Source organism: Thermobia domestica, chromosome 7, assembly GCF_964235325.1.
Source record: "Thermobia domestica chromosome 7, izTheDome1.hap1.1, whole genome shotgun sequence".
NCBI classification, from domain to species: domain Eukaryota; kingdom Metazoa; phylum Arthropoda; class Insecta; order Zygentoma; family Lepismatidae; genus Thermobia; species Thermobia domestica.
The window spans coordinates 238,598,411-238,619,797 of record NC_137460.1 but is presented as its reverse complement, the minus strand read 5'-3'; the positions used below and the strand labels follow the sequence as shown (position 1 = coordinate 238,619,797).

The 21,387-nt window shown below is 36.4% G+C and overlaps 1 protein-coding gene across 8 annotated transcripts in view; it reads right to left on the bottom strand.

Moving 5' to 3' along the window:
• LOC145690786 (osmotic avoidance abnormal protein 3-like) overlaps window positions 1-21,387 on the bottom strand; it is a 311,449-nt gene that overhangs the window by 199,587 nt on the left and 90,475 nt on the right. For all 8 annotated transcript variants that reach the window (XM_081766046.1, XM_081766048.1, XM_081766047.1 and 5 more), the window contains exon 2: window positions 265-342. In XM_081766046.1, coding sequence (XP_081622172.1) covers window positions 265-336 — 72 coding nt within the window. In that variant the 5' untranslated portion in view covers window positions 337-342. The remainder of the gene's footprint in view (window positions 1-264; window positions 343-21,387) is intronic.

Below are 21,387 nucleotides of genomic sequence, written 5' to 3'. Positions count from 1 at the left end.
ATTAAACTTAACAAAAAAGGAGAATCAAAATTATTGACGAAGGAGGGATCACTTTACGACTAAGCTGATCGAACGAAACTAATCAAGCATTAATAAGATTAAAATCTAGTGTATAAATTATGGCTACTTATCACGAATATAAGTGAAGTCAATACGTATCCCGGCTGTGCAGTATCTTCAAGGACTACTGATGAAGAGATAAAGAAAAAGATAAATGTAATATTTATGGATATGAGTGACATGAAAAAGGAAATGTGTGTTTACCTTGCAATTCATATCTTTCTCCCGCGTGTTCATGGGACGACATCTTACGATGACCTTCACTGCTTCAGCCATTTCGTCCTGAAACAAAGACAAAGAAGATTTATATGACATACTGTGTGTCTAACTTACTATATTTCTTTATTACATGATTGAATTATGGGTAAGACATTGTGTAGTTTATTCACGAATGAGGAAAGTAAGAAAAAATGTAATGCTAAATTCATGTTAACTCCTTCCCAGCAAGAGAGATAAGAAGATCAAGATAGTGTTGTTACGTTTAACAATGTATAGAATTACATCGATATGTTAAGAAATTTAATCCTTACAGGAGTTTCTTATACAGTACATACTATGAAGTAGATCAAAAGAAGGGCTTTATTTATTCAGGGAATTTGTTTAAGATGCTATAAATTTACAGGGACGATGTTGAATGTCAAATGGATGTGATAGTTGAATAATCATTAACTTGTTCTGTCAGTGAACAAGAGCCAGTAAGGAATATATAATAAGTATTGAGTATAAGGAATACTAAAACTAAAAGCATTGGGTGTTCTTCAAGGTTGAGGGCTAACAATTTGACAGATAAAACATTAACACTAAAAGCATTGAGTGTTCAAGTTTAAGGGCTAAAGATTTTATTTATAAAACATTAAGGCTAAAAGCATTACGTTCTCTTCTTAAGATCAACAGCTAAAGATTTTACGGATAAAACATTAACACTGAAAGCACTGGGTACTGTTATTAATGGCGAGAGCTATAGAGTTTATATTAAAAAAGAACATTAAGAGTTGAGTTGATTTTGAGTTTCACGTCCCGTGCAGCAGCGAGGCTATATGAGACGTAGACCTACTGATTAACGTGGAATCCGAACCATATGAGCTCCCGCCGGGAATCGAACCCGGGTCTCCCAAAGAAGAACATTAAGAGTAAAAGCACTCGGTTCTGTTGTTGCTGTTTGTTGTTTTATTGAAGTTTAAAGTCCTTTTTCAACACTAAAGCTATATAAGATGTGGATCTACGGTTTAAGATTAAGATTGAATCGGATCCGAACTACCACGACCAAAACTGCTAACCCTTTCAAGGCAGGGAGCATCACAAGTGTTGGCTTGAACTCGAAAAAGGACTGAAACGTAGAACAACTATTGACTGCATATCTCGGATCCAAATTCGAGCGGAACAACAGTGTTAGGAATATATTTCATACAGGCCACTGTTCAGTTTGTAGCTTCTGAAGAAATATTCAAAGTGAATTTAAATGTTTTCACATTTCTCGTCAGTGCTCACAATTGCTGTCAACAGGTTCACACTTGTTGTCTATGGGCCTTTTATTGTCGTCAAGATGTTCACACATGCCGTCAACACGCTCACAATTGTTATTAGTGCTCACAATTGAAGTTGACTGGTTGATCCTTTAAATTGTTCACCGAAGTTTGAAGAACTGCTGTTTTTGCAGAATAATGTAACCGTTTATGCATATATTGAATACCAAATCACATTTTTCTACCTCTGCGTGGGAAGCTCATGGAAAGTAAGACCAACCAATTTAGAAAAGTTGTTAGGAACTCCATTATTCTGGATTGTATACGAAGTATTATTTATGTTAAGCAGCTCTCTGTAAATACGAGTACTGCCTTTTGTAAACAAAGACACTACTGAAATTTTGAATAATTCTATACCTTCTTGACAGTACCTTAACAAGCGGTACTCTCTCGTGAACATTATTACTTTTGATATTAAGCCATGCAATGACAAAGGGTCCTACAGGGCTTCCTCGTCCTAGGCCGTCTATCATAAATATATCTTAACTAATCTTCAAGAAGAGTACTTACCAATGAAAATTTTCATCAAACACTTAACTTTGTTGTTCGTAATAGTCCGTTTTATACTACACTAATTTTATGAAGAACACTTTATTCGTATATTAGAAGTCATTGTTACATGACAGACACTGGGTTATATCTATCTAAATCACTGCCGAAATTACAAAACAAGATCCTGGCAACACAATTATCATAAAAATTAACAATAATAATTATTGTTATAACAATAATATAATTCTAGCATTAAAACCAAGAATGTTATAAATAGAGGATCTTCCCTTATGTATCTTCATCCTATTGAATCGACGAAGCCAAAAAAGAACCGAGCATCGGCACGTCTGATTGGCTACCTTCATTTCTGCCATCGTCTGATTGGCTACTTTCGTTTCCGTCATGATTGTTGGCTCAAAACATTGCGATCCTATTGGGCGGAGTGGGCAGAGTAGGGGTGGCGAAACTGTGACGTATGGCTTCAAGATTTTGTTGTAAGGGCAGATCCTCTATTTTATAAGATCTTTGATTAAAACAAATATAAGACAATTTTCTTGCCAAATTAAATGATAAACAATGTTGCCTGAGTAGTGTTCGTAGTTTGAGGGATATTTCCGTAATCTAGGGAAATTTCGTAAGTAAATTTAGCAAAAACGGAAAAGGGATATTTTCGATCCAGGGAAATTCTCGCGATAACTGATTGACCAACATAAATGCTTAAATTTTTCTTTGTTCTTCAGAAAATAAACCAATACAATAGCAATAGTGTGCATGTGCATCTGTTCATAGTAGCATACTTTGTACTCATTGTTGGCTTTTTTTTTTTTTTTTTTTTTTTACAAAAGTGTGAGTGAAAAATAAAAAAAAATTAATGGAATTAGATAGATTTCGAATTAGATTTCCGGGTTTTCGGTATCTATGGCCATGTTAGCCCGTATGGCACTTGTCCGAAGAAAGGGAAGGAAGAAAGGATTGGGGAAGGAAGGAAGCGGTCTGGGACCTATATGTTAGGTACCATCCCAACGTTTGCCTGGTGTGAATGAAGAAAACCCAGGAGAACCTCACATAAGATGCCTTGCCTGAAAAAGCTTTTAAATTTTTCAGCCGAGTGTCCCTACCGGGGATTAAACCTGGGGGAAAAGCTTTAAAAAAAAAGTAAAAACAAAAAACAAATGAACCAAATAAATGTGGTTAATACTTCTTTTAATATAGCTAAATTAATATTATCACAAAATTTCCGTCATAGAAACTGCACACTCAACAAAATAGGGGAAATTTGATAAGAAAAGGGAAAATTTTGTGTCACTCGAGGGAAATTTTCTTATTAAAACCTATGAATAGTGTCTGATTATTGCATTTCTACGTACTGTGGGAGAGTAAAGTAAAAATACACACGTAACTGTGTCTTTTAAGGTTTATCAGCAGTTCACAATATGTGGTATTTGATTTCTCTTTCAGTAATGTACGTATTTAGTGACTAGTGAAAAGTGCCCACGCTTGGATACTTTTCTAATTACACTTTTTTTTAAATAATTTAAGAACGCATCCAATGGAAGTATTTTTAAATATGTGAGTCCATGGGATGCCTAGAAAAGTTGTCAAATTTGGGATATACACAACTTCTGCCCACAAAGCTCAGTGAATGACGTCATATTCCTCACGGCCATAAGAAATCTTTATTTTGTTGATTTTAGCATCCCTTTAGCAGTGAGGCTATAAGACGGGGCCTACTGATTAACGTAGAATCCGAAACACATGAGTTTCCGCCGGGAATCGAACCCGGGTCTCCCACGTCAAAGGCGCGTACGCTAATTGCTTAGCCACGAAATAGCTCTCACGGCCGTAAGAGTGCACCACGATATTCCAAACCGGACAGGTCAAGCCATGTATAAAAAAGTTCCCAAGCCGCGGCGCTACGACTGAGCTTATCGAGTGTAAACAGCACGTTGTAGAGTGAAGGTGTAATGCATGCGGTCGAAACCAAAAATGGATACCAAAATGGAGCAGCGAAGGATGATGTCCTGTTTCAAACTTAGAAAATTAGCGAAAGAGACTCATGAGATGCTGACAACAGTTTACGAAGAACGTGCTGTTACATTGAAATGTGTTTATGAGTGGTTTAAACGTTTACGAGAAGAACAGCACTATGTATGACGCTCCCCTGAACTGGCCAGCCTGCAACTGCACACACTCCGGAAAAAGTACAGAAAGTGAAGGAACTTCTGGCGAATGACAGCGGAAGAATTGGTCGTGAGACTTCCCTCTTCAAAGTGACCAAGGATTTGCATAAACGCAAGCTTTGCTGCCGATTCATGTCTCACACTTTGACGTCGGAACAAATTTAACTTCGGCTTCAAACCTGTGAAGACCTCGATCATTTAATATAAACTTTCAAATATTTTTTCTCGTGACTCCATGATCTGATGTTTGAAAATAGTTCTATTAGATTGAGGATCCTCAAATTAATACAAAAAGCGCAATCACAAATTTATCCAAGCGTGAACACTTTTTACTGGTGACATGATAGTTCTTTCTCGCGCATTTCCCTAGTTTGGAAGGAAAATTTACAACGTTGACGACAGAACTGTTTTGTTGCTAATCGTGACGCTACACGCTAATCGTGCTTCGCTCAAACAAATAAAATAAAATGAACTTCACCAAGTGTAACAGTTTATCTTATAACAATTGCAGTTTCCACTCTTTTTCTTCTCGGGGGCCGCGGTGGCTCAGTGGTAGAGCGTTCACCTATGGTGTTTTCTGGGTCTCAGGTTCAAACCCTGCTCCCGCCAAGTGAACTTTGTGGTTGAGAAATACCGTGTGCGTGGGTTTTCTCGGGGTTCTCCCACTTTCTTCCTTCCACCATTTTCATTCATCTCTCATCATCACCGTCTCCTTTAGCCTAACCGGCATAACCGTGGGACGTAAAACTCAAAAATTTCATTTCATTTTTTTCTTCTCTTCTATAGGAAATATAAAAAAATGTGAAACACGCGCTAAATTATTTTAAATGGAAAGTCCATATATCAAGTTTTATGTTTCTATCTTCAGAGATTCGTTGATATGAACATTTTACTAAATATCATAATTGTCACCCCTATTTCTCCCTTTCCGAGTCGAATTTCCAAAAATCCTTCCTTAATTGTAACAAATTCTAATGTATGCAAAATTTCAAGTTTCTATTTAAGCGGAGCGGTTCGACCTGGGTGTTGATCAGTAGTCACTCACTCACCCAGGACTTCCTTTATATGAATAGATTAAGCTGTTGGTCTTTGTATTCATGCTAAAAAGGAGCCTTAAAGTTCAAATAAATCAGTCAATTAGATCTAGATATGAATAAAAGAAAGTGCACTGCCCTTAAAATTCCTGTGTGCTACAGACATCTCCTGTAAGGCCAGTGCACTTTTGAACAATGTGTTTTGTAAAATTCCGTTGCAGCATATGGTGAAGTTCTATCGTCCTGTGCATTTGTTATTATGGACATTTTATCACATTGCTGCTGCTACAAAAAGAAACAAAACGCTTATTGAAAAAAAATAATAAAAAGGAAGAGAATTGATTTTTCTCTGCCCAATTGTACAGCAACCTGTCGTGACCTTGGAAGCCTTTGCGTGATAACAGTGACGAGTGAATTGTATAATAAAACGTGCAGGAGGCGATTGAGACGAGAGATTCAACTGCAGTAGAATGGAGTGGAAGGCTGGGAAACGAGAACTTTGACACAATGACAAGGGATCGGAAACACAATGGGTTCCCCTTAAAGACGACAGGCTATTTTTTTATAACCATATATTTTGTTATTTTTCTCAAGTAGTTAGATAAGAGAAGAAAATTTAGTAATAAACTAAATTTTGCTAGTTCACAGCCTACGAAGGACAATGTCCGAATGGACAGGTTTTTTTTTTTTTTTTTTGGTAGGGGCTCAATGCTAGAGCGTTCACCTCTGGTGGGTGGGGTCCTTGGTTCGATCCCAGCCCACGCCTAGTGTAATTTGTGGAGAAGAAACATTGTTCTCCAGTTTCCTCTCACTTTCTTTATTCCACCATTTCATTTATTTCTCATCATCATCGTCTCCTTTAGCCTAACCGGCATAATCGTGGGACGTAAAACTTAAAGCTCTCATTTCATTCTTTTCACTTGATTTGAATGTAATCAGCATATTCCATCTCTTCGCTGATATATCTGACTTTCTAAACTAGAATTCGCCATCTTGCAATTTGAATGCTTTCAAAGTTACCACACGATCATCACTGCCACACTATAAGAGGCAGAAACGTACAGGTTAAAATGGAATAGAGACTACAAAGGTTTTTTGGCAATCGAACCTCAGAGTCTGCTACCCAAGGTGAGTGTCGTTACCATACAGGGCGTATGCTGTACGAAGAAGCTATATGTAAATACCGGGAATCCAAGGCTGAAACAAAGTAACAAAATGTACTCAAATCATGCGCGTAAACCATTCAGTTGCACTAGAGCAGCGTTTCCCAACCGGTGTGCCGCGGCACACTGGTGTGCCGTGAATGGGCCGCTGGTGTGCCGCGAGGAAATCGAAAGAAAATTATTAATTCTATAGCAATCAAATTGCAAAACGTAGGGAAGAATGTATATTTGTATTTCACATTACTATGAATCTATAATTTTAAGTTTTATATCATGTTACTTTTCTGTACATTTCTAATGTTGAAAAAAAGTATAGATCATTGTTATGGCCATTATTGCTGCTTTATTGTGTCAGACTATTTCGTAACTTGAAAATTTAAAATGTCATTCAATTCCTTCGACAAATTACCAACATTTGCGTTTTAAAAGTACAAGAGAGTTGTTTGTTCGTTCGTTATTTACTGATCTTCCTTCTTAGTAAAAGTTAGATACAGTATTTGAAAAAGAAAGCTTATTTTTAAAAACCCGTGTCCAATATTCCATTGCAATTGTTTTCTATTTTTTAAATTAGAATGAAATATAAGCATAATGATTTACCACGAGTAAAAACCAATGATCGAGCTTTCCTCTCTGTGAAAAGATCAGTAATCACAGAAAAACCACGGTACCAGTGGCGTAGCAGCTGCCCCCGTAACCCCCGCAGTGCGGGGGGGGGGGCACCGAGGTATAGAGGGCCCCGAAGTCTTGCGATGAATAAAGATTTAAAGAAGTAGAACTTCAACCTTACTTCTGTCGGCTTTACAACTAGGGCCCCTTCTCTATACTTTGCGGGAGGCCCGCAAAAGTGTGCTACGCCACTGCACGGTACTTTATATTTACAAATAATAATATCTATAAGTGTGCCGCGAGAATTCAAGTTACACCCGTAGTGTGCCGCAAGTTGAAAAAGGTTGGGAAACGCTGCACTAGAGCATTGTAATAATAATAATAATAATAATAATAATAATAATAATAATAATAATAATAATAATAATAATAATTCAACTTTGCGGTAGTTGAATCATAATCTCAGCTATTTTTAATATTATATATATCATTATATTATATTTTAATATTATTATATATATATATATATATATATATATATATATATATAATGATTATCCTTAAATACAGACGCTTGGCTGAAAGTATAGGCCAAGTGCCCGTGAACGGCGTTCTTTGTTTTTTCTTCTTCTTTTTAAGGACATTTTAACTTTCAGTTAGTCTGGTATGGACATTTTAACTTTCAGTTCTGGAGCCTTACAGACCCAGCCACCATATATTACTCTAAATTGCTCAACAGATGGCGCTGGTTTATTTTCTACCCTTATAGTTTGGCATGAGCTATCATTGTAGGTGGTGTGGCAATTAAATGAAACTGGTGTCATAAATGTAATGTATTACAAAGAAAGTTACAATTGACTGATATCCCCTTCAATGTACTCCCCTATCTATACACCGCTGCATACGTGCCTTCTATTGTTCAAAGCAATGCTGTAGGTCATCAGATGTTACCCAGTTCAACAACTTTGCCGTTTTTCGTTTCATCTCTTCCACAGACTCAAAATGTGTTCCCTTCAATACATTTTTCACTTTTGGGAATATATAAAAGTCACACGGAGCCAGGTCTGCGGAATACGGAGGATGGTCGAGCACAGAATGCGCTTGGTTGCTAAAAACTGCTTCACAGAAAGGTCATTATGGGCAGGCGCATTGTCTTGGAGGAGGATCCATGCATCGTTCTTTCACAAATCCGGTCTCTTCTTCCTTATTCTTTCCCTCAGCTTGATTAGGACTTCTTTGTAGTAGGTCTGATTCACCGTTTGACCCTGAGGCACCCATTCAGTGATGATGATACCCCTGATATCGAAAAATAAACTATAAGCATTGCCTTCACTTTCGACTTGCTCATTCGTGCTTTTTTCATTCTTGGCGATGTGGGAGTCTTCCAGTGCATGGATTGACGCTTAGTCTCGGGAAATCCATACTGGAAAATCCATGTTTCATCACATGTGATGACACGTGTTAGCAAGTCTGGTTCTGCTTTGAGTCGTTCCATGACGTCACAGCAAATGGTCTTTCGAATGTCTTTTTGTTCCTGAGAGAGGTTTTTCGGGACAATTTTCGCACAAACTTTTGTCATGTTTAAATTATCATGCAAAATTTGTCTTACTGTCTCTTTGTTAATATCCATCATGTCTGCGATCATCCGAATGCTCAGACGTCTGTCTTTCCGCACAAGCCCATTAAGATTTTAAACATTTCGTCCGTTCTTGAACTCAAAGGGCGGCCGAGTCGTTCATCCATCATCTTCAACCTGCTCCCTACCTTCTGAAAATCGTTTTTGCCATTCAAAAACTCGCGCACGTGACATACCATTATCACCACGCACCTCTTTTAACATTGCACAACATTCCGTTGGTTTATTATTATTATTATTATTATTATTATTATTATTATTATTATTATTATTATTATTATTATTATTATTATTATTATTTCACCAGAAATTTGATGTTAATGCGCTGCTCAACTTTGCTGTTCATCATGATTCCGGCACTACTACAGAACACTGTCCTCTTCATGCAAGCCTGCAAAGAAAAGAAAAGCTTTCAGAATCATGAAACAAACAGTGGCTGCTCATGAAGATTCAAGATCAACAACACATCATTAGCTACCTCCCCTCCCCCACGATCCTGCGGGACAGGAGGTGGGCAGCCTCGTTATTTATTTGCCATACCTCATATAAATAGGAAAAACACACAAGTACTATGGCTTTTCGCAAAAACCAGCACTTGTGGTCTGAGATATCCACTATAGTATAAACGTTAGTATTTATTGAACGTAGTAAGCGGTAAATTCAATGTGTATATAAATTTATAATAGGGCACTAAAATTGTCACTAATCAATTTAGGGACCCCAAAAACTTTGAATTCGACACTAATATCGGTCATTTTCGATTATTTTTAAATGTCACCATCCCTATTAGGAGTATTGATGGGACTGAATTTGGATTTAAACGTTATCGGAAATGTCACTGTTCATCTTAGAGACTCCGAAAACTATTGATTCGGCACTAATATCGGTTATTTTCGATCATTTTTGTATGTCTTTCCCCTCCCCGAGTTGCGATGCTGAACTTGGATTTAAACGGTATCGGAAATGTCTCTGTTAATCTCAGTGACCCCGAAAACTATGAATTCCTCACTAATGTCAGTCATGTTCGATCATTTTTAAATGTTGCCCCCTCCCCTATGTTGCACCGTCAAAGAAAAAGGGTAAAAAACATGTGATAAAACTTTTCACATATTGATTGGCTGTAGCAGTATTAGTGGGGGGGAGGGGGAAAGAGGGTATAGAGACGTCATTTCGGCTCACTACTCTCCTGGTGTTTTCAGTTTGTCATTATGGTTTGGTCAGGTGCTCATCGCGCGTACGCAGTTGAAATGTGTTTCAAAAATAAAAATTCTGTGATTACAATGCAAAGAGCTTTTCACTTAAAGTTTGCTATTCCACGTAATAAAAATGTGTCTGATTGGGAGACCATTCTACAGTGGGTCGAGAATTTCCGAACAACTATCAAAAGGAAAAAATATCTGGCTGCCCTAAGAGTGCTGAGAAGGAAGCGTACTGTAGCTTTTGGGTTTCTTTGGGAGAGTGTAAGAGAACCTTAAACCAATAGATTTAAGACGTCAACAGTCACGTCAGAACATAATCCAAAATGCCCCTGAAGATTCTGTTTTTTGTGTAGTGAAAAAGCACATTTCCACTTAAGTGATTACGTAAACAAGAAAAATTTCCTATTAATCTGATCATAACCCAATAACTAACTCTTTTCAATACCATTTTGTATGTTTGAATAAACAATTTTCTATCTGTAATACCTTTTTTGTTTTATTAATCTTTAAAATGTTTATATTATGTTTTATTGGACCATCTTTTACGTATCATCAATCCGATAATAACACGAGTGGATCCAAATTTATCTCAGTGTTACTAGTACAAAAATTATACAGCGATCAAGCTAGTTCGTTCCTGATACTGTATGAAACGGCTGAAAAGAAATGACAGGTTATGTTTTAGGGGAGAGCTTCCATTCAAGAGCCACACAAATGCCCCCAGTGTCGTCCTCTTTTTGATGCCTCGCAAAATATGTCTAATACAAGCATATTGCAATATGAGCATATTTCTTTTTTCTCGTAACAAAATGGAAATCGATCAATTTCCCTCAAATATTTACATTATTTTCGAAATAATACACAGAATAATTCGTGTATTTTGTGAATCTTTGTTGTTAATGCGGATAACTTTTCAAGGTGTTTGTGATGAGTTACAGCTATGTTGCCGTAGCGCCGCAACCATTTTCTGTAATCTAAGTAAAATAGCACTTTTGCACGAAGAAAAAAAAATCAAGCGTATGTAGAAGGAAGAACCATAAATATTGGCTACAGGTGGCTTTTCTGGCGCCGCTTCTGCCAGGGCATACTAACTACAATCAATGTAGTGGTGCAAATTTTCTGTATTGTGTTCAAGCCAGGTTAGTCTAGATGGCACATACGTCCTCCTCATCTTTGTACGTACGTTCACGTTCTGTACGGATTTTCTAGATACTGCTACGTACTCAATTCTTTTCTTCGTATATTTACTTCCAGCCAGAAGGAAAATCTACATAGTACACATGATTTTCTGTGTCCTGCACATCCCGACGGAGGACACACATGATTTCTGTCTATTTGTGGCTGTACAGATTTGTCCTGACTAAGCAACAAACCTGTACCTAGAATAGTAGGCCTACAGAAAATCTTGTGTGATACAGAATCATGTTAGATTTCGTCCCTTCTGGGCTTTCTAGACTAAAAATCAACTTTTATTCTCTCAGTGTGTTTGCAGCTAAAATCTTATGTTTGGTTTTAAACACAGGGAACTGTATGCAGAGTCGTTTCTAACGTTGTATTGAGCTTTACTACCGAATGATGCTAACTTTTGCACGGAGTAACACATAAGTGAAGTTAACAGCGATTTATATCGGAAAGAATCCAACCACGACTTTTCTGTAGGGTTGTCCAAATACAATAAGAGAACTCAATGTAAGAAAGGATGGGACAAATTTAACTTAACGATTTCTCCTGAAGTGTTTGGACAACCCTGTAAAAAAGTCGAGGTTGGCCTTTTTTGATATAAATCATTATTAATTTCACTTATGTGTTAACAAAAACGGAAGTTAGAATCATGTGTTAGCCAAGCTCTTAATAGATCGCTAGAAACGACTCTGAATAGGGCACAAGATGTCTATAGAAACAAACATCTGTGAATGACATATTAAATAGTAACCGATTTCTCTTACTAATTCCTATGGCGACCTCCCAATATTTGTGCTACCGCTCGTTTCATCGAGCCTGCCTCTTATTATGCTAGTGATTGCTTTGCTTTTATAATGTGTCCTTTTGGCGAAAATATATAAGTAATTTTCGATTTGTACTGTATTTATGTATTTGTACTGTACATTATCGTGTATTTATGAGAGTTCACGCGTTCTAAGCTTCCAAACACAAAAGTTATCTTTGTCATGATTAATATTTTAAAAAAACAATAGATTAGTAACTTTGAAAAACAAAAACACAAAAAAGCAGAACATAATAAAACAAGTGCTAAAAAGAAAATATGTACGTACCCTAATAAGATAAGCATTTATTTAATTTGTTGTAAAGCAGTCATTTTACGAAGCTATCTACTTAAATATCTATGTTATATTGTATTTACATACGTATACAAGTTTGTGTCAAGCCAAACAAATTAATGTCCCATAAGAAACACCACAACATACTGAGCAAGACTACGTGTTTTATATATAATATTAGGGTGGTCCTTAATTTTTGATTTCCTAATTTCTTTGGACTCACCCCCTAAAATGGTTCCATATGGGACTAAATTAAGGAAGGAGAAAAATTAACTTCATTGAATAATATTAAATGGTGCCCCAAGCGACCTAAAATTTTAAATCCGATTACAGTACATAATATATGGGAAAAATCTGGAATAAAATCTTGTAATTTAGAAACGGCTTAAGGTAACGCAAAAATACCCTGGATAATGGAACTAGAGGAAGAAACACATCTAATGTTGTATAGGATTGTCACAGCTGCCATCTTGAAGTCCGCCATCTTGGATTCAGATCAAAATTTTCAAATAGGAAGAGGGTCATGTGGCATATCGTTTTGAGGTGGCGTTTCACCAGAAACACAAATCTGGTACTATTTTATATAGCCTTAGTTGTCTATGAATTATTACCTGTGAAAATATTTTTCTTTTTACAAGTAATAACTCGTACACAACTAAATGTAAAGACATGACTTTGGCTCGAAAAGAACAAGAGGAATATGCGCGGCTTCATTAGAAAGAGGAACGCAAAAGAAAAATGCACTTCTGAAAATTATCTGTATGAATTTTACACCAAAATACACGGAGGTAAGCATTTCAAGAAATGAAGAGGAAAACCCAGTTGAGTATGTAAGATAAAATGTTAATATGTGCCTGTGTGCGCCCGGACCCTGCAAGAGATGTAAAAGGGGAAAAACTAATTTTAAAACTCCAAGACAGGTTGCTGCTCTTGATCGATACAGGTCCACTGATAGAACGAGAATACATATTCTGACAGCGACGGCAGAAACATTAGGCCATAATGTAAAGGAACTAGTAATAAATATGCATCGATGCTGAGAGAAAATCCGTAGCGAAGTTGCATAAGACCACAAAAACAATTTCGGAGTGCATCAAGTGCGTTAGTTGTGCAATGAGACGGAGAACTACTGCCGAATTTGACTGGTAGAGAGACTATCGACGGGTTATCAATATTTATTACAGGAGATGCTCATGTGAGGCTAATTGGTGTTCTCAGTTTGTCATCATGAAGAGGAGAACGAACATATTATTTCTATTACAGTTCATTAGCTTGAAGAATGGAACTTGGTAACGTTCGTGCAGGCAGTTTGTTGTCACACTATTCCCTGCAATATGTGTCATGTGAACGGTGCTTTCATTCTGCTAGAGCAGATGCTCCAAAATGATCTATACTTTCCTTGTAGACACTACATTTATGAATTGGTTTTAAAATGTGTATTTGACAAGTGTTGTGTTTCGTTTGCATCTGGACCGGACGTTCCCCTATTTAAGCATTTTCAGAACGATTGGTCTAAAAATAGATTGTACTAACTTTATTCCAGAATTGATGATGATAATGACGTAAGGAACAACATTTCAGATGTAAGAAATGAAGTATTGAATTTTGCTATCAAACTTGTAGAAGCAGGACACTGCAGAGAAGATTACAGTAAATTTTTTAGAACTGACATTCTTGGATGGCATACCTCCTCGAAGAGTTTTTTTTTTTTTTTTCGTTTGCCTGGAGCAATTCACCATGCAAGGTAGATGGGAAAAGCAATATACTGTTTAAAAATATTTCTCTTTCGCCAACATTTTCGTTTAACGAAGCAAATAGAAACGGGTCTTCGGAGAGCATGAATTTTTCTGATACGACTATATGTCCAAGCTTGATTTAAATGTGATCAAGTATCCCATTCATCATTACAAGACCTGCAATTTTTGAAAGCTTTGTACAGTTATAGGCAAATAGATAATGAATTATCTGAAGTGGCTCTTTCTAAATTTTCTCGGCATCTCTGCTACTTGAAGGAGGAATACGTAGCATTGAAGTTTTTTGATGATGAAATTAACATAGTGGAAAAACAAAAATTGGTTGAAAGAATTAAAACTGTAAGGAGAAACCGTGAAGCAGCAAAGAGGCTTGACGCAAGGATAATACCATAAAAATTCTTGCGAAAAGAGAAATCAGTGATTTTGATACAACAAACATTTTTTCTCGTGAGATTTAAAATACCCAAAGGGTTTCTTGAGTGTGATCCGATTTCATGGTCAGATAACAATGACTATCTTCAAGGAAAGACAATAGTTAAATTCATCTCCGTAATAAACGATGCAGCAGAAAGGGGAGTGAAACTAACAGAAGATTACAACATCGTTTTTTTTTTTTTTTTTTTTTTTTTTTTTTTTACGAAAAATGAGTATCAGAAACAGTTTCTTTTGCACAGTGAATTCTCATGGATAATCTTTTCCTAGATGTGACAAAAGTGAACTGTGTAGTATATAAGATTAAAAACCTATTGAAAACTTACCCCAAAGCTAAAGTACTACATGAATAAGGGATATTTCAATTTCTTCCATGTTATATTTTTTCTTTTTCCTCATAATGGTCTATGAATCTTGATGGAAAAACTTATTGGTAGTTCATGGGGAAACAAAGATTTAACTTTCTCTAGCAGTTTGTTTCCAGTTTATGTAAAATACTTCCAAAATTCTTACAAATCTGTGGTCCATAACTACAATAAAATAACATTACATCGAAAGATTTCGTTTTTGACACGTAATAACTCTTACAAGGTTATTGGTAGCTTGAAAATAATACACGATTTGTGCTTCTGGGAAAACGCCACCTTAAAATGATATGTAACATGACCCTCTTCCTATTTGAAAATTTTGACCTGAATTCAAGATGGCGGACTTCAAGATGGCCGCCATAATAATGCTATACAAAATTAGGTTGTTCATTTCCTCTAGTTCCATTATTCAAGATATCTTTCCATTTCCTTAAGCCGTTTGTAAATTACAAGAGTTTATTTCACCTTTTCCCCATATACTATGTATTGTAAACGCATTCAAAATTTTAGGTCGTTTGGGGTACCATTTAAAATTATTCAATGGATCTAATTTTTCTCCTGGCTTAATTTTGTCCCATATGGAACCATTTTAGGGGGTTAGTCTATGGAAATTCCTAAATTTATTTTTCTCCATATAAATAAGGACCACCCTATTATATATATATATATATATCACGTAATTTTCAACACATTAACTGTGTCTTCATCAGACTTCCACTCAGATACAGTTAGTATGTTGAAACTTACTATATATTTTATATTATATATTTTTATTACGTAGTCTTGCTCCGTGTGTTCTGGTGTTTAGTTTGACATTATGGAAACAAAGTCTAATAGAATAGTTATAGAAAGCTATATACAGGGTGTTTTAAAACACCGCCGCTTCCGCAACAATTTTTACGGAAGTAGTTGGTGAGTACTTCAAATTATATGTCCATAGCCAAACTCTCTCTATAAAAGTTATTGCGTAAGTACCTTAGGATTTTGAAACATGGATTTTTGGATAGGGCAGATGCTAGTTCTTAAGTGAAATCTTGACCCCACTACGGTAGATCCCATAGTTTTGGAGCTATAAACCTTTAAAGATCATTTTTTATGTTTTCCGCAGCCTATAACTCCGAAAGGAAGCATTTGTGCCCCCAGATTGGTCTATACTTTTTGTCTTATCTTGGTATCAGGAATCACCTCCGAAACGTTATCGGTGTTGTTTTGAAACACCCTGTATATGTATAAATCAATAGTATACTGATACATTAACGAGAAACGTTAAAATCTTATTGATGGGGAATCTTGCTTCTCACCAAGTATAACCTGAAATAACGCTGCTAATACTATACCGGCCGAAAGTTTGCCCAACATCATATTCAAAGATGTAAGTTGTATCTCTCTGCCGTTAGGACTTTAAACTTGAAGTTTTTGCTCAGATAGGTTTTATTGATGTGGAGCAGAGCAGAATGTGTTTTATCCCCAGGCAAAAGAAACGTGAACAGAACAGAGCTTCTTTGTAAGGGCTTCAAGTACTGTGTAACGCAGAACACTGTGTTGTAAGTGGTCATGCTGATATGTGTCATTTAAAATGATTTTGCTGTACAGTATAACCTTTATGTGGTAAGGGGTCTCTGGATTAGAAGTATCGATGTAATCTTCCTTGCTTTTAATTCGATGAAAAATCGAAAATCTATATTTCTTAATTCTTGTTTATGACCTTGAGCTTTCTCTCTATAGCTCCGCACAATAATATTACTAAAAGGTTTTCTTTTCTCTGTCTATACGTGTAAAGCATGTTAAAGAAACTTTGTGTATATTATATATGCAAATGAGCTTAACCTCACGCGTTACATCTCAGCTAAAATTTATTAATTTCAAGCACGTAAGTTGTGTTCGTATGAGGATTTCCTTTCTTAGATGAATTCGCGTGTCGAAATATTTTCAACTTTATAATCTTTTACAGAAAGTTGTAATAAAATGTACTTGCAATAGTTCAAAATCACAATTTTTAAAATTCATTATTTTATTCATTTTAGTAGTAAACCTTCTTCAGTTGTGAACATTTTATTTCTAGAACTAGGACATCTTAAGTGTTCGTATTCAGTATTGCTGACTGCTTTCAAGATTTTCTTAAGAAATTTGCTCCTACTAAAATCGCGGTAAATTTTATCAAGTATTATAATTATAGTCTTGTTCAAAAAAATCTTGACCACCCACCTGCTTTATTCTGGCAACTATACGTAAGAAATTCTAATACTTTCTTTCTAAACGAAGTAGCACTAGTGCTACAGCGTTGGCTTCGCATTCGGAAGGTCGTGCGTTCGATTCCCGCTGGCGACCATACTGACTGGTGTTTTCCAGGATTTTCCTGTCGTACTAGGCAAATGCCGGAATGGTACCTACTAGCCTTGGCATATATACACCTTTCCAAATCCTTTGCCTTGTTTGTTGTTGTTAGATATCCAGTGTAAAATGGCCTCTGAGCTTTATCTGTGATTGTTAAATAAATAAAATAAGTAAAATAAAACAAAATAAATAAATATCTCAATCTGTGAGGAAAGTCCACATTTACTTAATTCCAATTCTAGGTAAAAGTACAGTCAGCGACAAAATTTCTTTGTTTGGTAAAATGTATTTTGAGAATAACGGTGGTATAGTTGGAATGTACAGGAAATTACCTTCTTTTTAATTTACTGTAAACTGTACTCAAATTGTCCTTCCATTCTAAAGTTATTTACGTTTCATCAAACGAAAAAGAGTTTTGTTAACGTCCCTTTTAGCAGCGAGGCTATGTGAAACGTGGGACTACTGATAAACGTGTAATCCGAACCACATGCGCACCCGCTGGGAATGGAACCCGGGTCTACCACGTCCAAGGAGCGTACGCTAACTGCTTAGCCACGAAGGATCTCATTCAAATGAAAAGAACTTTTGTCACTGACTGTACAAGGCTTTCCAAAAAATAGATATCCAAGTTCTTTTGAACACGACTGTATGTATCTATCATCAATGCTTTTAGATAACAATATTCCACAATCTGTTTGAAATAACTTACTTGTAAACACATTCTGTTTAACGACACATACTGCAGAGCAAATTGCAGAATTATTAGTTTAAACAAAAATACAACTTTTCTGTTATACAACAAATTGGAAGATTCTAGCCTTTTGAAGAAGATAGCAAATACATCGTTGGATACTATTTTGCATTAGAATTTAATGCAACAAGTACTACCGAGCAAGTAAATATATCAACGAAGATATTTTGATTATAATGAGTATTAATTTTGGTTCATAAAATTGCCAGTCTACATTTCACGTTATCTAATACCATGGGCGCCCGAAGGGGGAGCAGGTGGGCCGGACAACACCTGGATCACGAAAATGTATATGCAAAATAGCAAACCACGTATATTAAATACCAGAAATACCAGATGTAAATATAGCAACCATGGTGATGCCCCCTAGAAAATTTTCTTTCAATGCCCCTGTCTAACACTGTTCGAAATGGGAGACCAGTTGAATTTGATAATGACGCTTAGAAATTTCCGCTCTACCTTTTAAGGATGAACTTTTCTAGGACTAGAAAAGAAACATTTCTACAAAATTTCAGGCTCTTAGAAATAACGAGTTTCGAGGTCTGTTGGGGAGAAATTAAAACTTAAATTCAATCGCTTTTACAGTCGTCGAATGAGTATTTAATTCATATTGGAAAAGTATTGTTTTCATTGCTTTCGAAAAAATGTAGCATTTTTACTAAAACTTACGTAGAAAATACATAGTCTAGTTTTCGATTGTAAAAAAGAAATGAAATCTTTAAGTTTAACGTCCCACGGTTATGCCGGTTAGGCTAAAGGAGACGGTGATAATGAGAAATGAGTGAAATGGTGGAATGAAGAAAGTGGGAGGAAACGGGAGAACCCCGAGAAAACCCACGAGCACGGTGTTTGTCCACCACAAAGTCCACACGGCGCGAGCTGGGATCGAAAAGTTTTCAATTGTAAACTTGAACTTTCTTAGTTTCTTTTCGGAATCTCATGGCTTTCTTGGTAGACATTTAAGTGCTGAAATATTTACAAGAATTATTAGAAAAATGCTCAAGATTTCAAACCTTCAACGTAGTTCCTTTATATAACCAATATTATAATATTTTTTTTTTACCTAAGAGTTTCTTTTTTTATATATATACTACGAGTGTTTCATTTAGAAAAGAATAAAATGAAATATTTCAGTTTAACGTCAAACACCTTTTAGGCTAAGAGAGACGATCATTAAAGCAAGTGAATGATGATGGAAGAATTTGTGGAATGAGGAAGTGGGAGGAAACGGGAGTAGCCCGAGAAAACCCACGCGCACGATGTTGTCCCTCACAAATTTACTTGGTCGGGGATCGAACCAGGGACCACACTCACCAGAGGTAAGCACTCTTCCACTGATCCACGTGTCTCTCTCTCATCTAGAAAAGAGTTGGGTCCTCTTTCATAATATAAAAAAGTATACAATGTCTCAGCCTTACAAAGGACAGTCATAAATTTATAACAGTCATCTTGCATACGTAAACGTAGTTACAACTGCGTACGATGTGGAAGCTATAGTCGTGTAGTAACTGTTAAGCCTTAAACTATATCGGGCTGAAAGTAATAAACCACCTCTTCATCAAAATATCCATTTATTGATACACCATCTCAATACACTAATTTATATATGGATCTCGCTATTCTGGTACAGAAACATTTCTCTAAGACTCGGCTACAGACAAATTATTCACCACACGAAAGCAATACACGATTCTATACGGAATGGTGGGAACTAACTCTCTATTGAATATTGTTTATAACTTTAAATTAATATTCAAGCAAAGAAGTGCAGCGATCACACAACCATTAGCCTGATTTCCCACGATCATTGTACGCATACTGAACAGGCGGCTGGAAAGCAAGATAGATGAGAGGTTAGAAGATCAATTTGGATTCCGGAAAGGAAAAGGCATCAGAGATGCTATTGGATTGATGAGAATTATATCAGAAAGAATTCTGGATGTAAAGCAAGAGTTGTGTTTGTGCTTCATCGACTGGCGAAAAGCTTTCGACCGAGTAAATTGGATGAAACTGCTGAAAATACTTAAAGAAATCCGAGTCATCTAGGGAGATTGACGACTCATTCAAAACCTGTATACAGGACATCGAGTGAAGATGCGCTTGAATGAAGGAGAAACCAATAATGTGGAGACTGGACGAGGAGTCAGACAAGGATGTAGTTTGTCGCCCCAATTATTCAACATTTACAGTGAATGTTTAATGAAGAAAGCATTAATAGGAACTGGAGACTTCAAGATTGGAGGGCAGATCATTAACAAGATCAGGTATGCAGATGATACGGTTAAAATAGCTAAAACCGAAGGAGGACTACAGGAGATGATTCACAAAATAGTTGACATTGGAAAACTGTATGGAATGGAAATTAACATCGAAAAGTCGAAAGTCATGAGAATATTCCGTGGAAACACGCCATTACGGATCAGAGTAGAGCAAACATAATTTGAAAAGATCGATAATTTCAAGTATCTAGGAAGTATTTTGACGAGAGACGCTTAGTTCACCAAAGAGACCAGGTCAAGAATTGCCATAGCTAAAGAAGCATTCAACAAGAAAAGATCACTCTTAACTAGCAGGCTCAATATTGGACTTACGAAGTTGGTCAAGTGCTATATATATGGAGCATTGGACTGTATGATTCAGAGACATGGACATTACGGAAGTTAGAGAATAAATATTTAGAGAGCTTCGAAATGTGTTGTTGGAGGAAGACGGAGAGGATAAAATGGACAGAGAGAACAACAAACGAAGATGTTTTAAAACGGATAGGAGAGAAGAGGATATTTCTAGCCACCATCCTTTGTAGAAAGGCCAATTGGATTGGACACATCTTGCGAACAAATTGTCTTCTTCACACCGCCAAGAAGGAAAGATGGAAGGGAAGCGAAAAATAAGAACACAATTGATAGATGATTTGAAAGATAGGAGAAAATATTGGGAGTTAAAAGAGGAAGCTGAAGATCGACAAAAATGGAAAAAATATTTCCAGGCTCAAATCTAAAATTGAATAAAAAAAATCCTCATTAGTCCCAGGACCTGCCAAAACACAGAATACCTAATAATAATAATATTCAATTTTACCAAAACAAATAGAATCTTGTTACTTCTAATGGTAGAATTTATTACTTATTAATTTCATTGCGGGTATCAGTGACGAAGTGGGGTGCAACGTTTAACCTTATGTGAGCGGGTTTAGCTGCCATCCCGGAACTAAGTATGACAGTCCATGGTGCAAGTACAGAGATGGTTACGAAGTTTGAAAGTACCTTGTGCCTCGGTATATGCATAGCTCATAAAGCCTTATCATTTGAAGCTAAATGGACACAGGTTCTTTAGCAGATATTAGGAGACGTGGGGGCTCCTCAAATTCCAGGACAAAGGGATATGTGAACTGGATCATGAAGTGTTCTTATGAAACCCTCAGAAATCGCAAAGAACAGATATCTCACGAAAGTGGTTCAACCTGACACAGAATCTGAACCGTTCTGAGCAGAAAATTGAATTATTATCCATAGAAATTAGATTATTGTCAAAGGCAGACTGCGATCGGCCATTGAAGTATGAAGAAAAGATTGACCT